At 35.9% G+C, this 16400-nt stretch overlaps 1 protein-coding gene and 1 long non-coding RNA gene across 2 annotated transcripts; both read left to right on the forward strand.

The window, feature by feature from the left end:
• The first annotated feature begins 815 nt into the window (after nucleotides 1-815).
• On the forward strand, nucleotides 816-10754 carry LOC307005237. The gene is made up of 3 exons (XR_013799243.1): nucleotides 816-948; nucleotides 9786-10359; nucleotides 10618-10754. It is a non-coding gene; the product is annotated as an uncharacterized lncRNA (long non-coding RNA).
• A 2097-nt stretch (nucleotides 10755-12851) lies between these two features.
• Nucleotides 12852-16355, forward strand: vps72b (vacuolar protein sorting 72 homolog b; the record flags this gene model as incomplete). Its single annotated transcript, XM_079625142.1, has 6 exons — nucleotides 12852-13226; nucleotides 13819-13971; nucleotides 14180-14303; nucleotides 14993-15169; nucleotides 15258-15402; nucleotides 15932-16355. Exons 1-6 carry the CDS (start codon nucleotides 13110-13112, stop codon nucleotides 16353-16355), a joined length of 1140 nt encoding a protein of 379 aa, XP_079481268.1. The 5' UTR covers nucleotides 12852-13109.
• Nucleotides 16356-16400: the final 45 nt, after the last annotated feature.

Consider the following 16400-nt stretch of genomic DNA (forward strand, 5'->3'; position numbering starts at 1 on the left):
GAAAGGCCAGTTGGAAAAGTCATGAAACATGAAATGGATCTCCAGTGAGGGTCCAATGAGAGGGAAGATGTTATGACGTCTATGAACATCTGCCAGAGAACATGCTTGGCTTGTATTTCTACAGCAGGGGTGTCCAATCCTGCTTCTAGAAGGTCTGCTTCAGCTTTAACACACCTTTAGTGATCTTGAAAACCTAGATTGTTCAGGTGTGGTTAATTAGGGATACAGCAAAAGTCTGATATATTCTGCTCTGGAAGATATGCATCACACATGGTACCTCAATCCTGTGTTGAAGGGTCGAAATAGTTTGTTTCATTAGCTTTCCCACATTTGACAACTTATGCAAGAGAAGAAAAACAATAAACGAATGCTTTGAAGGGGTAATTCATCCAAAAATGAAAATTCTATAATTTACTAACTGTCATGTTGCTCCAAACAAGTTTGACTTTCTTTCCAATGTGGAACACAAAAGAGAAATAATATGAAAACTATTTACATTTTTGTCCACAATGAAAGTCAATGAGGACCAAAATTAACTTACTGACCCTTTAACTCCTATAACCAGGAATTTCCTTATCAACATAACATATTTTTTTCAAGATCTATGTTAGGATCTAGCCCTATCCGCTTGCAGGATGTAAAACAATTGTCTACTTAAAACTTCTTTAACTCATTTAAAAAAAAGAATCCGCTGACAAAAACACCTGTCCTAAAATGTTTTAGTCCTTCATTAGGAAGTCTGTAGTTGTTTTTTTGGCTAAGTTAAACAATATTTGTGTGAGTGTGCTTATTTGCTCAGATTGGCTTCGTGTCTGGTTACAGGCCACCCGTGGGGTCTAATGAGGACTATGGTAATGACACACACAGGGCCTCACCTGATCCTCCAGTTCACCTGCTGTGGTTACCTGAGCCAGGAGGCACATGGCTGTTAAACTCTGTGGAATACAGGTAAAGCCATGTGACAACACATGTACTAATCTGTCTTGTGCTATAGTAGTCCTGGAATTGTATTTTTTTTTTTTTTAAGTATTACAAAACCGACATCTTTAATGAGCGGTTAAAAGCCACACACAAAAGTTTGGTTCTTTTGAATAACTGAAATACATTGACAAAGTGATATCGAACTGTAAGAGTGAAACTAATAGCTGCGCTGTTATTTGGAAAACATTAGAACGCCCATCAGCCAATCAGTATCAAACATTCTAGAATGCTGTGTTATACAATAGACTTGGTGTGGATAAAAATCCAGTGGAACATAATAATGTACAAATAAATATTGAGTGTCCAAACAATGTGCATATCCGGACTGCATTTATTATTAGAAACTGCTTTGTTAGATGTAGGCCTATTGTCTATTGACTTCAGTGAATGTGGAACAATAGAGGAGCATGCATTGTTGAATAAAGCATGGGTTTTCAAGCAGGGACCTAGGAGGTCCGTAAAAAAGTTTAAAGAAAAGCAGTGTAAAAAAACATTTAAATAAATAAAATAATAAAAAAGATTAAACTAACTATAAACAAATAAAATGTATTAAAATGAAAAGAATATAGATAAATAAAAAAACATTTGATTAAAGTAAATAATATTTGTAAAATATATACATGAAAATTATTTGAATAATACAAATAACAGTTCAACGCAATTTAACACAATCAACACATTTATAATATACAATTTTCCACAGTATTAAAGGGGTGGTAAAATGCCCTTTTTACAAGATGAAAAATAAATCTCTGATGTCCCCAGAGTATGTGTGTTTTAGCACAAAATACCCCCACAGATATTTTTATATAGCATGTTAAAGTTGTCACTTTTTGAGGGTTTGCAAAAACGCACCGTTTTGTGCCTGGCCGTTTAAATGCAAATGAATGTGTGTGTGTGTGTGTGTTTGTGTGCGCGATTACCTCAGGCAAACACACTAAAATGACAAAAACTGTTCTGCCTTTAATGTTAAAACGGAGTCAGACAAAGATGGAGAGACTCAAGAAGAAGAAGTGACAACATGTAGACTGCAACAGGACGTCTCTGAATGGTTAGTTGATGAATTTATGTTGCTGATGTGGAAGTTAACTATCTTCAATTAGAATATTCTTTCATGGTAATCTATAAATCGCTCGTATAGGAACTGTTGTGAGATGCACACAGAGTGACTTTCTATTGCATGTGAAAAGATGGATGCTAAAGTTTGAGCTGACTCACAAATGTAATCTTATAGGCTACAGTACAACAACTTTTCATCTTCTCAACATGGACTGCGTGTTCCCGGGGGCGGGGGTTATGTACATTTTAGGCTTGCTGATGTCACTAACCCAGGAGGAATGTCGTGTAGTCCCTACCAGCCGTTTGTTGTAGTCCTTTTCTTTAAAAGCAAATATCTCCCTTTGCTTTGAACTTTGAGCGTTGTAACTTTGCAAAAAGCAACATTACACACTAACTAATGTTAGACAAGTGAAATCATACTCAACCACCCCTTTAATATAATTGGGTCTTTATACTTCTATATACAATATTTCAATCATGACAACTCTCTGAAGATTTTAGCATGGTAGTGGTTATGACAATATTAATTTATTTGGTCCTGGTGGAATAGATCTGCTACGCTGCTATTGCTGAATTGCTGCTGTTGTCGATTATTGCTGCTGCTGCAGAGCAAGTACAGGAACTTGTTACTGCCAACACATACGCTGATGCGGTGCTGTGATTATGTTAGACATATACTGCTGCTGCACAAATAGCATATATATATATATATATATATATATATATATATATATATATATATATATATATATATATATATATATATATATATATTCCCTCCGTCCTGGATCATTATTTAAATATAAAACCATCCACCTTCCCCAGCTCCACCTAAATAGATCTGCTATGGGTATAAATTACCCATAGCAGATCTATTCAGGTGGAGCTGGGGAAGGTGGATGGTTTTGGAGGAACTCTGAAATGCCAACCAGCCATTTTAATGTTGTGAGCAGCAAGCTCATTGGCTTGCAGATGCCACATTAACCAATCAGCTTGTGCCAAGTAGTTAACGCAGGAAATATAATCAGCTGCGTTAAAGGAGTTCACTTCGAAATGAAAATTACCCCATGATTTACTCACCCTTAAGCCATCCTATAGGTGTATATGACTTCAAGTTATTTCAGTCATTAAATATCATGCATCTTCAAAACCTTGGCCATAAAGTGTTGTCCAAATGATCCCATTACATGTTCTGCAGGGAAGCTAGTGGCCCTGCTTGATCATTTACCCTGCTGTTTAACTTTAAAAAGGTTTTCCTTATATATATTTTTTGTATCAAGTTCCCAGTGTAGCTTTCATGGTATCTTGGTGAAAGAAAAATTCTACTAGTCATGGCAGGTCGTTGCTGGATCATCAGGCTTATGACCTTTCCCCTACCACAGCATGATTCCACGAGGAAAAACACGTCACTTCCACATTATGTCATAAAGATAACTGCTCTAAAATAAAAAAGTGTGTGCCAACCTCTGACCCCTCAGCTGACTATTTTTTAATGTGTAATTTATGTATTTAATAAATATTTCAAATAATTAGACTTCTGGTTAAATGGTGAAACAATTCTCAGTGTAGTCTATATTAGTCAGTGTAGGGGTGGAAAACTGGAAAAAAGATTGTCCTGACTCACTGTTGCCTTTTGAGTCGCCTGACTTGCATCTTGCAATTAGTGTTCCTTGCTGTATACACAAACACATGAGCAAAGATTCATGAGTCACATGTAGAAGGCTGTCGACTAGCATTCCTCATGTAAATACAATCTCCTCATCTGATCTGATTTCCCTCATTCCGGCACCTCTCACGTTTTTTCCTCTTATGGAGGCTTCCGTCCTAGATCATTAATTCCATGCACATGTAAATGCATAATCCAAAAGATGTTACTCTGTTTGGGAGAGTTTAGCTACACCAAATATGGTACAATTGAGAAGAAACTGATTTTGAACATTTGGAACTGTTGCACTTTGTACTTTGTGGTAATGCTGACGTTTCAATAGCTGATGAAATATAAATCAGATACAACTTTAAAAAAAAGCAATCTGTCGTCTTCATGTGTTAGTATTGAGAACTCCAGTGCTAGAGGTTAAAACAACTATTTACAGAAGAGTATTGAGAAATACTGAGTAAGTGTCAGGTATCATGGAAGACCACTTTTTGGATTTAGACACCAGTATGTTTGTGTAGAGATTTTACTCTAAGTCACCATGTTTACAGTCATGAGGATTTATTCAATGACATGTGGTCAACAGGCAGCAGGTCCAGACTAGTTTTAAGTGGCAATGTGGTCTGTTTTGATGTTTAGACTGCAAAATGTATGAGTTGAACAAGGCCAGAGGGTTATTGACCTCTGCCACACATTCATTGTCAAAATAACTTGTTATAACATATGAGACTGACTGTTGTTGTGAAAAGGTTGTGGTCAAAAATTTTGTGCAATCGGTATGATTTTAATTGAGAGCAACTCCAGCTGTATGACATGTTTGTATACCATCAGGTTTGAGAAAAAGTCACTCTATATAGAGCATATTAGCATAGCAATTGTGAAAAAAGGAATTAAAATACTTTTGTTGTTATACCATAAGTGTAATTTCCGTGGAAGTCTTCATTAATTAATAGTTTTTCTATAATAATTCGCCATAACATATTGTGTGATGCCACAATGTCCTTATAATATGGCACTTCATTATTCCATATAGTCTGTATTTTGTATGAGTCTGCTTTTATCCATATTTTATATTCTGTAATTTTTCTTAAAACAATAGTATAGTGTCCAGTCCTCTTTTCTTTTTGAGTTACATGCTCGTATAGGTAAATTCCTTCACCCAAGTAGAAATGTACTGAGTTACTTTCACTTTTCTTTATAGAAGATTCCGGTAAAGGATGATTAACTTCTTGGTACTTTTACCACTGTATAAAACTGCATTACTCTTTGATCAGACCTGCAAATGCTAAAGAAAGGACATAGTCTTGCAGTTTATGAATAAAATGTTACAGGAGTGTATTATATATCATAGTAAATAGGTTTCTGTTTGTGAGAGTATAATTTGTTTATTTTGTTCAAGAATATTCTTTACTTGTGTATTCTTATTTGTTCAAGAATATAAGAATACACAAGAATATTCAAAGAGATCAAAAGGATGACTTGCAGATTAAGATAGGCCTGAAATATTGCTCCTATACGATCGACTAAACGATAAAAAAGATGATTGAATGCCCTAAAACAGAAATAGACATCATAGAGGTGTGACATAGAGGTTAAGAATTGTCCATAGACTGAATGTGGCTTGTACTTTGATCTGTAAGGTGGATCTTTTTAAACTTACTACTCAAACTGTATAATCAGAGTCAAACTGTGTAATGATTTGTTTACAAGTGTGTAAGATAAAGGTTAAATAAAGGTTAATTAATTATTACAAGTCATCAAATCAAAATATTTGGTAAGCATGAAGTACTGGAATTTTTTTGTTTTAAGGGGAAATGGGGTCAGTCCTTTGGAATTTCTCTATCAGTGGAGTTCTGCTTTCTACTGTTTTAAAGGTTGAACATTTCTGGAGTTTTTACCACATGCTGTCATATAAAAATAGAGAAACTTGTTTTTTATTAATTAATTAATCATGTCCAAATGTATGCTGCATAGAAAGATTGTTGATTCTCTTTGCAGCTTGTCACATATCTGTAGCTTTTAGGAGGCTACTAGGAAACAGTCAAAGCCACACACATTTACAAACAGGAAGTTATTTGAAAATGATTTGCAATTATTTTGCATGATGCATCTCTGGTGGAGATAATTATTATTATTATTTTCTTTTGTGTGTCTATACATTTATAATTCTTGCATCGTGAATGTCAAAATACCCACGCATGTCTGTAAATGCAGCCAAAATGCTGTCATGAAAAGTGTCTTGCTGCAGCATGTTTGTTCCAGGGGGTGGACAACTTTGCCTGAGAAGAAATGTAAATGAAGAAACTTTTCACTTTGACTAACTCCTCAGAAGATGGAGGTTTTATGTTGCAGATAATAAAATGTAAACACATGCACAACACAGTATAAAGGGATAGTTTGTTCACCTGTCAGCTGTTTTGCATGCTGCATACACTTGTAAATAGGCCAAAGGTTCTGTGCAACTCGCAGGTGTCTTAGTTTAATTTTTTTACTCATCCATATATCAATATACAACATTGGATTGAACATTTCTGTTGCAAAAACACTGCCATCAAATAGGGGTTTTGTACATTCCAAAAACTTCAGGTATACCTACGCAAATTCCAACAATGTTCTCAGATGACTGCTGTCAGCACTGAATATTCTTGTGAACATATAATATGAACATATTCAAACAGTTGTTTTTTCTTGATCCCCTTATCAACGTGAATGGAGGAGTGTCAGATAACATTAGAGTCTCAGGCACTGTTGGCAAATCAGATTAAAGAGGTTTAAATGTTCATAATATGATCTCATTATGATTTATGTTATAGGTGTGGTAAAAAAATCGAGATCTATGCTGTACATTTATCTGCCTGTTGCATTGTTTTATATCATTGAGGAATGGTTATAGGTTTAGGATAGGGTTAGGCTTAGGGGCTCAAACATATTAATATAATATTTAAAATATAACTACAGATGTATTACACTATAATGAAAAGACCTCAGAGGGATTATGTAATATTGTTGCAGTGTGCAACTTGCACAAATTAATATTTTGTACATCGTACTGGACTTTTTTTCTTAGCAGAAACTAGTTAGCATGAACTGGACATTGCAACCAACTTCAGTATTCTGACATATTTCAAAGTGAAACAAAATATTGAATAAAGGGCGGGGCTTGATTTTAGTACACCTCCTTTCCATCTCTAGCTCACTGAAGGTCAACCAGGGGATTGGTTATACGATGTTCTACCCAGTCCATAAAAATGAAATATTCAGACAAGGAATGCCATTTCCGAAAGAAAGGTAATTTTCAGATTTTGACAAAAAAAAAAAAAAAAAAAAAAAATCTGGATGAACAGAGACTATATGTGCACTAACTAAGTAAATGTCTAGTATTTATAAATTTGTCGATGTATACAACAATTTATGTGTTAACGCATGATTTAAGACATTTCTTTGCAGAGTTCTTGCCCTCAAATGCATAGGAAAAAAAGATGGATTCTCAAATGGTCATGGTTTAAACACTTCTTGTAATAATGGCCAAATAACATTGAGTACAAGCTATTTATACTCTGATAGGACATTGACCTTGACCTTGACAGCGAACTTGACAGTAACTATAAACACGTGAGAACTTGTCACTGTTCTGTTCCCACGGCCGACTCTTATTTCAGTTGATCTCTCTGAACTCTTTTTCCCATGCAGGGCTCAGTTACTTAGAAACACATTTCCAGCAGGCAGGGCTTTGTTGTCATTTTCACCTTAAACATCTCAATATCTTTTAAAGTTTCAAATGCTCCTCTCTCCTGAAATGTACAATGTACACAGCGCAGTCACATGCTGTAGCTATGGCTGTTATGTCACCCACATGCAGCATGACACAGCTTGTCCTGTTTGGTTTTTGAACATACCATGGCATAGTCTGATCTGTTGGCAGCAATGCCTGATGTTTTGATGTCATCATGTTCTGGCATTCATTGATATTTTTCCCACATCTTCTGGGAAATAAAAGCTAGCTGCCAAACAATAACTTGGCAGTGACATGCTAAAACTACAAGAAATCTCAAAAGTCAAACTTTTGCTTTTCGTTTTTGTTTCATTGCTTAAGTTTCTAGCATAGATTTTTTTAAATCAAAAGAAGTAGGGTTTACTTCCTCGGTCTTTTGTCTTGTTGTTCGTCATCATCATTGTCAAACACATCTTGCTAAATAGCTGGTCAGATTCTTCGGTGTAAAGCTTTTTGTAGAATGCTATTTTATTATATTCAATTAATGAATCATTTAGACACTATTCATGTCGAAAGAACAAATGGCAATCACAAAGTTTTAAAGTATTATCAGAATTTGTTTATATCAAAATGTGATAAACACCACATGATTGATAAGTGCATGCATAGGCATGCATAATGATGATCTTGTTACTGCCTTTCATAGTTTCGTTAGGTGATGAAAGATACGTGGGAGTTGAGTTTTGGTACCTGCCTCATTAATCTCATAAGGCTCGAGTATGATTGGTATGCGGTGCACCCTTTTACCGATAATGTGGATTTGTTACATGCCTGAAGGTGTATACATTTTGACTTCTTTCTATTAGAGGACCAAGCGCATTAAACCGAAGTAAACATTAAACTCATATCTTAATACAAACGAGTCAATTTATCCCTTTGGTGCATTGTGAAGACATTTAAAATGTTGCACTGTTGGTTTAACTATATGTTCACACAATCAACTGCAACACGTATGGCAGGTTGTGTATTTAAGAACATAAAGTGCTTTAGTACATGCTGTTGTCAGTACGGGGTGTGTGTATATCAACGTATGTTTGTTTGAGGTAGGTCTTGTCATTTTAACTGCCCACCTTTTAGTCACATGTGGTGGTGTTTATTTATCCTGGACACTTTTAAACTGATTTATGGCATAGCTTCACACGTTGGGATATAATTTAATGAAGATTTATGCAAGCAAAGTGATGCTATGTTGGTAAATGAGTTTGCTTTGCTGGTTCAAATGTTTGCAGTGATGTGTTTTTTTTCCTTTTTTCTCAGAGATGTTATTAAGTGTGCAAATATTTTTGGCCTCTATATCTTGGTCACATAACCATTTGATTAATGATTAGTATGCCACTGCCATTTATGAACTGTGTCCCGCAGGATGCATTAAATTAATCAAAAGTGACAGTAAAGACTTATTTCAGATAATTTCTGTTCTTTTGAAGTTTCTATTTATTCATCAAAGAATCCTGAGAAAATTAATTACAGTTTCCACCAAAATATTAAGCATCACAACATTTTCAACATTGATAGAAATTAGAAATGTTTCTTGAGCACCAAATCAGAATATTGGAAAGATTATGTGACACTGAAGACTGGAGTCATTAGATTATACATTTTTAAATATTTAAATAAAAAACTTTTATTTTAAAGTGTAATAATATTTCACAATAGCCTACTGTTCTTACTGTATTTTTGAGGAAATAAAAGCCACCTTGGTGAGCATAAGAGAGTTCTTTAAAAAACATTTGAAAAACTGACCACAAACCTGAATGCTAGAGTAAGTTTATTAATAACTGTACAAACCAACTATAGCTCCAATTGAGTGACAGTTTAATTTTAGACAAAATTTGCCACCCTGTTTTTTTTGTTGTCTATTTTAGTTTGCTGTTTTTATTGCTGGAAAATATCTATTAAAAAACAACGTACATACTGGGTTTTAAACTGTATTTATGTCCCAAATTGGTAAAAAATGGCAAATCTCACATAATATTTTAGTTAGTTTAAGCACCTGAGGTTAAGAATCAACATTCTCTGAATGTTAAATGCGCTTCCTTTCACCATTTGTTAAACAGACAACATTTTTTTCTATCTTTGAAAAATTCTACATATTTCATACATGTATGATTCACTTCACTGATGCGTCTCGATCTGAATCTCAAAAATTTTAGATTTAGAATTTTAGTTTTTTTTAGAATAGTAGTGAACAAAGTTCCAGGTCAGACACTTAACATTCTGTAGAAACAGTACATTCCAGAGGGACTTGTATAACATATTCAAACAGTTGTTTTTTCTTGATCCCCTTATCAAAAGGCCTACTCTTCTCTCTGTTTCTAGCAAAAAGAGGTCATGATGTGAGCGGTGGGCTGGACGTCTGAGACCTTACGTCACCATGGATTCAGACAAGAACATTCTGTTCTGAGGTCAAAACATCAGCCCTCAAACATGCCCAAACAGAACCCATGGCCTTATGTAATGTCACGATGTAATGCTTTTGACATGGACACTGATGCAGAATGGAATGACAGGTCAAACAAAGACTGAACCTAATTTATACTCAACCCAAATACCTCATAACATACGTGTCCCATTGAGATCTACTGATACTAATTGGGTCAAACAACTAGTCTAACTGGACTAATTTTTTGCACATAATTCTTCTCTACTCACTGATTAACGCTGGACACTATGAAAGGAAAGAGTTTTTTACCCACTATTTCTATCTGATGTTCATTTGATTCATCATTTCCTCTGACCAACTCTTGCCTCTTATTTTAGTGGCGTGTGGTCTGCATTCCAGATGCCTGTCGAGAGGAGGGAGGAGGAGGAGGGGGGCGGGGGGGATATGGGATATGTAACACCCCCACAAACCTCGCTTCCCAGCAGCGGCGTGTTTTCACATTCCTAAATTGTGAGATCATTTTCCACCGAAGCCCTCAAAATAATGTCTGTATTCAGTGGCCCTAACAACAACATCCTTCATATGATACCAATCACACAGCCTACGATAGAGCCTTTGAGCTCTGTACCGCACAACAACAACAACAACAAACAGACTCCAGTCTGTAAACGCACTAATGGCAATGCAATATTGTCAGGGGCCGCTTTGATTTCTTCTGTGAATGAGCGTGTCCCTTCTCAGTTTCACGAATGTTTTTGTATTCTACAGAGACTCCGGGAGGGAGAGAGGGAGAGAGAAACAGGGAACACTAAAGCCAGACATCAAAGAAAAAAAAGAAACCAAACACCATTCTGAGCACAAAGCTCTCATTGATGGCATCTGCATTCTTTCTTAAAAGCCGAAACCTGTTCATTCTCAACACAGAAATTCTAGAATCAGCTGTTTTATGACTTTTTGTAACAGATCCCGTAATTACCATCTTCCTTATTCCTTATGGCTGAAACAATGCTAGCACACCTCTATGTCAATTACCTTCAGCGTGGGAGGAATTGAATGCATGCCACCATCAAAACAAATACTTGCTTTATGGTTTAACACACCAAGTGTTTAAATTGAAAGCGTTTAAAGAACGTAAACTTTGTTGGGTGTGCATGCCTTATACCTTTGCTTTTCAAATGAATGTAAATGGGTTGAGAAGGAATGACATTGAATGTTTGCTCAGCTCACACTGCAGCTTTGTTCCAAGGACAATTGTGTTCTGTCAGTGCTGTATTCATTACGTTCCCAGAAACGACTAGCAAATGTGTATTGTCTATGTTCAATTCAGAGATTAAAAACTACCATTTTGGTAGATTACGTACTTTAAATATAGGCCTATTCTGTTAAAGTCCCTGCATATTGGCCATCAAAGGAAATTTGGATATAGGAATTTGTTTGTGTGTGTGTGTTTTGGATGAAAGAGAGAGAGATCTGCATGGGTGGCCTTTCCCACACCAGGAAAGGGAAAACAAGTACAGGACCATGGCATTCACATAATCTTGACCTCTTGGGAATTCTTCCTGCAACCTGAAAGTTTGCCAAGATCCCATTAGTTATGGTATTTTAACTTTCCAGCCCTGTAATGAGTAGCCTACCTCTTATCTCATTTAAATGTAGGCAGTTTGACAAAGTGTTGTTGTTTTGTATACAGAGTTTCCCATTATGGTGATGAGTTTCCTTTCTCTGTTTTTCCCCATGGACTTTTACAAAAAATGTAAATCGTTAAATTGGTTCGGCCTTGGTATTTCCCCCTCAACTCCTCAAAGGTAAAGTCCCCAGACATTGTATTGATGATTTTCATGTTTGATTTGATTAAAATATTTTGCCTTTAAAATTTCTATATGAAATATCGTTGTTTAGCAGCAATTCCGTATCACGCATTAAAAAAATAACCAGAGCATTTTGGCTAATCTGAAGTATGTCCCATTTATCCTACAGTGGTATACAAACATACAGGATCGATTAGTGAGCGACACAGTTCTGCAAAACTTAGAATCAGTCTCTTTCAGTGTAACTTGCATTGCTATTCTATACCTGGGTCTGGGCGGAAAAAAAAAGATTATGTGGCATTTTTGAAACATCTTGAGGTTTTAAAAACTGATTCATGACATATCGAAAGGAAAAATAAAAATGTTAGAATGCTGTTTTCGTTTGTGTTTATATACAGCAGAAATATTTGACATTTTTTATCTGGTTTCATTGAGATTTTTTCTTTTGAAGCGCTACTGTACAAATGAGTGAGCAAATGACATGGGCAATCATAAAAATTACCAAATTATTGATGCATACATATATGAGTTATGAGGTTCACAACATTTGACAAAGTGCACTAAACAGTTTTCAGAGTAAAAAAAATATCTTATTTAACATACATTTTTTTAATGCTCAACAACCTTCGTCAAGCAACATATCCACTTTGTCACATAAATAGACAGATACAATAGTGTTTATTTATTTTATTTTTACAACTATTTATGGAAACATATTGCTGACCCTTGAATGCTAATGATCCATGAACACAACTTTAATAACAAGGAGAACAGCAACCACCCTATCACACCTTTTCACAAATTATTCATTTTTATCAGTTTTAGTGAATATATGTTTCAGGTTATGCCCGACATTTAAATATATAATTTGGTAAATGCTGCTTTTTGTGAGTGCAGATATAAAATATAACATTATTTACTCTTTATCCAGTTGGCTATAGCTACATAACATGGCAAATCATTGGTGAAAATGTGTAGGAAAACTACATAACTATATATTTCATAGAATATACTTTCCTGATGTCATTTGACTAGGATGTGTGACATCTGGTGTCACAAAGTTTCTGAAAATGAACCAACACGAGGGCACTTTAGTTCAGACGTCCTCACTCCACCTCTGTCTCCACCTGGAGGCCGTGGGATGAATCTCATCAGTTCTATTAGTTTGGTCTGGAAATAGATCGATTACTCTTAATGCCACATTAGACTAGTGAGTCTAACGTTTATTCTGTCATGCTGGCATGATCTGATAATAATTTGAAAACCTTCAATTTATTAACCTGATGATACAGTAATATTTAATTTGCTCCACAGATTTGAGTCCTATCCTGAAATCTGGTCTCAATTTAACCCTGCTCTATTTGAACTTGTCATGTCGTTCATTTTATTATAAATGCGTATCTTATTGACTTTACATATCTGATTGATAGTGAAATATATTTTGGTGTCAGGATGAGTTTAGCTTTCAGCAGGGCTCCTCGAAAGACGGCGGGAAACCGCATGTCCAGACTGCTGGATGCAGAAGAGGAGGATGAGTTCTACAAGACCACCTATGGAGGATTTCACGACGTGAGTGATGAAACATCACCTGTGCGGCTTGTCGTTGGCTTGTGTTGACAAATGTAATACATTTATACTTGTATGACTTGTTTCTGTGAGAATGTGCCCTGTCACCCTGATTTATTGTCTTGACTTACAGGAGATCATTATCCCATGACTCTCTGGAGTCATTGTCCTTTTATTTATTCCGCCTATATGGTAAAAAGTTTAACTTATAACACACAGTTTATAATACTTATATGTATTTTTCTATATGTATTTTTCTATATAATTTGTGCGCATTTAGAATATTTCGCCTTATTTTTTTGTCAATGTATTGTATGGAGATTTTTACAATATATATTCTCTCATATTTATTGTTTAGAGCTTTTCATAACATACTATAAAGCAGCTTTTAAAAATGAACGCAATAATTGGGCTGACATAACCCTCATTCGAGGGTGATCAGATGCTTATATTGACGGTTAATTCATTTAATACAAATTTATTAGTCTAATAAATTAGATATTTAATTGAACGTTATCTATGCAGTAATATGTAGTCATTTGCACCTGTCTAGTCTCATCTTTGACTTTGAGTCCTCAAAACTTGATTTGCACAGGAATCAGGTGATGAAGAGTATAAGGGTGACCTGTCTGAAACGGAAGATGAGGTGGACAGTGACTTTGACATTGATGAAGGGGATGAACCTGACAGCGAGCAGGAGGAGGACGGGCCACGTCGGAAGAGCAGAGTGGTGACCAAAGCCTATAAGGTATACAGTATGAGAGTTATTCAGATGACTGGGAATATAATGCACGTGTGTGTTGTATGGACTAGTTTTATGCTTTTTTGGCATCTTTTTTTGAAGCTAGAAATTGTATGGAAAAGAGTGACCAGTACATTCTGTACCTAAAGTAAATAATGACAAAATGTTAATTTTTTTACACCCTTTTTAATCCCAGATCCTTGTGTTTGTGTAGGAGCCCGTTAAAGTGGTGCGGCCGAAACCAAAACAACGGAAACTGGCTGAACTGCCCAGGAGGACAGACAAGACAAAGATCGACAAATACAACCCCCCTGAACTACAGGAGGACATCAGCAAGAGTGAGAGTCTTTCACTTTGATCACGCATGCACAAGACATAACCGAACATACATAGCCAACCTTTTTAATGATCAGTGTAAGTATATTCTATAATGTTTTTTATTTGCTCTTCCCTTTAACTGAAAGAAGTCACTTCAGTTCATTGCTCAAAAAATGTGTGGAACTAAATCAATTAATCAGATTGACAAGTTTTGTTGCATTGTGCAAACTGTTGAAAGTGATTTTGAATGCTTGAAATTTGACAATTTTTATTTATTTATTTTTATGCAGTGATATACAAACACATTTACCCTCCCTCCTTCTTAAGAAGTGACTGCCATAAAAAAAGTTTCCGTAAAGAAAGTAAACATTATCATAACAACATTATTCAACAGGAAGTGAGTTGCTGTTAATGATAACAGATGTTTTCAAAAATAATGAAATAACTGATTGCATATTTAATCGAAACTCATAAAACACAAACAAAACAGCATCAATGTAGTCATTGTTTTGTTGCAATAAAAGTTTTTAGTGCTACTAAAGATAAAAAAAATCAATAAGTTGTCAATGAGTCAATTTTACATCCCTCCCCGGAAAGCCAACAAATTACACACGTGTCGACCACATCATAAACTGTTGGAGATAATAGACAAGAGTGAATGTTAGTAAACATATCCAAATCAATATCTGAGGAATTGTTTTTGTCTTAGACAGGAAGTCTGTACGTCAGTCCACGACCGAACACACGCGGCTAACGTACCTGAGGCTACAGGAGAGGCAGGTCGCTCCACGTCGAAGGAAGGGTACTAGACATGAGCGACCTTTGACCCAGGCTGAACTTTTGGCGGAAGCCAAGGTCACAGCAGAGATTAACCTTCGATCACTGGGTGAGGAATTGATAACTGATACTTTTGCAGATTGTTCTGTCTGTAAAACTTGAATGCTAATAGCTGTTTGTGATTTTTTTGTGTGCAGAAAACTATGAGCGTTTGGAGGCAGACAAGAAAAAACAGGTTCATATGAAGCGTCAGTGTGTGGGTTCTGTTATCCGATATCACTCGGTGCTCATGCCCCTGGTGTCGGACGTCACTCTTAAAGAGGAAAACGTGGATGTAGAGGGGTACTTCTACTGGTTTCTCATCTCTTTCTGAATGTCTCCATGCATATTTCTTTTGCTTTTGCTTTTGACTCTTGCTTTTTAGACTTAGACTTTCATTATCTTAGGTGGGGCGTACATTTGATCTAAGATCTATCTAATCTTTATATTGCCTGGCACTTAATACTGGGCAGATAAAGTATGAGTGCTCTTTTGTTTACAAATACTTTCATTCATCATTTGACCTAAAAATACCTTTATTTTTATTTAGACGTTTTATTTTTTTCTGCATCTAATGTGTACATACATTATTTTAAACATTTTTCAAAAGTACTGTTGAGTTCTACATGTGTAAATCTTTTTTATATTTAAACAAACATGTTAAACATGATTAAAGTAGAATACAAATAGAATAAACAATCAAAAAACAACTTTTATAAAGGTATGTACTGTATCATACATCATTCTATCAGAAATAGAAATCAGAAATCAGCACCTTTTTATCTTTATATCTCTTATGTCTTTTTCTTTTTTATCGTTACCTCATTAACAGTTTGGACCAAGATGCCCTGCAGAATCCAGGACCTCACCTTCCACAAGCTCTTTCCCAGTCAGTATCAACCCTTACTGCCCCACCTAGTGTCCTATCCACTAACACAGCTGCTGTAAACCCTGCCAAATGCTCCCGCACCTACATCACATTCAGTGATGATGAATCTTTCCTGCGTTTCTTTCCCCAGTCCCCTGCTCCTCGAATTCCTGTCCAGGAGGTCTGCCCTGTTACCCATAAGCCTGCGCTTTACAGAGACCCCATCACGGACATTCCATACGCTAATGTACAAGCCTTTAGGATAATCCGGGAGGCCTATAAAAAGTACGTGGCTGCCCACGGCCTGCCCTGCACGGGCACAGCGACCCCAGCCGACACCACTGCAAAGAATCTGCGGCAGAAGATCATTATTAAACAAGGGATGTAGAAAAATACAGAAGATTGACAAGTAGGAGGAGAGAGAGAGAAGAGA

This window comes from Phoxinus phoxinus (assembly GCF_949152265.1).
Source record: "Phoxinus phoxinus genome assembly, chromosome: 10".
Taxonomy (NCBI): Eukaryota; Metazoa; Chordata; class Actinopteri; order Cypriniformes; family Leuciscidae; genus Phoxinus; species Phoxinus phoxinus.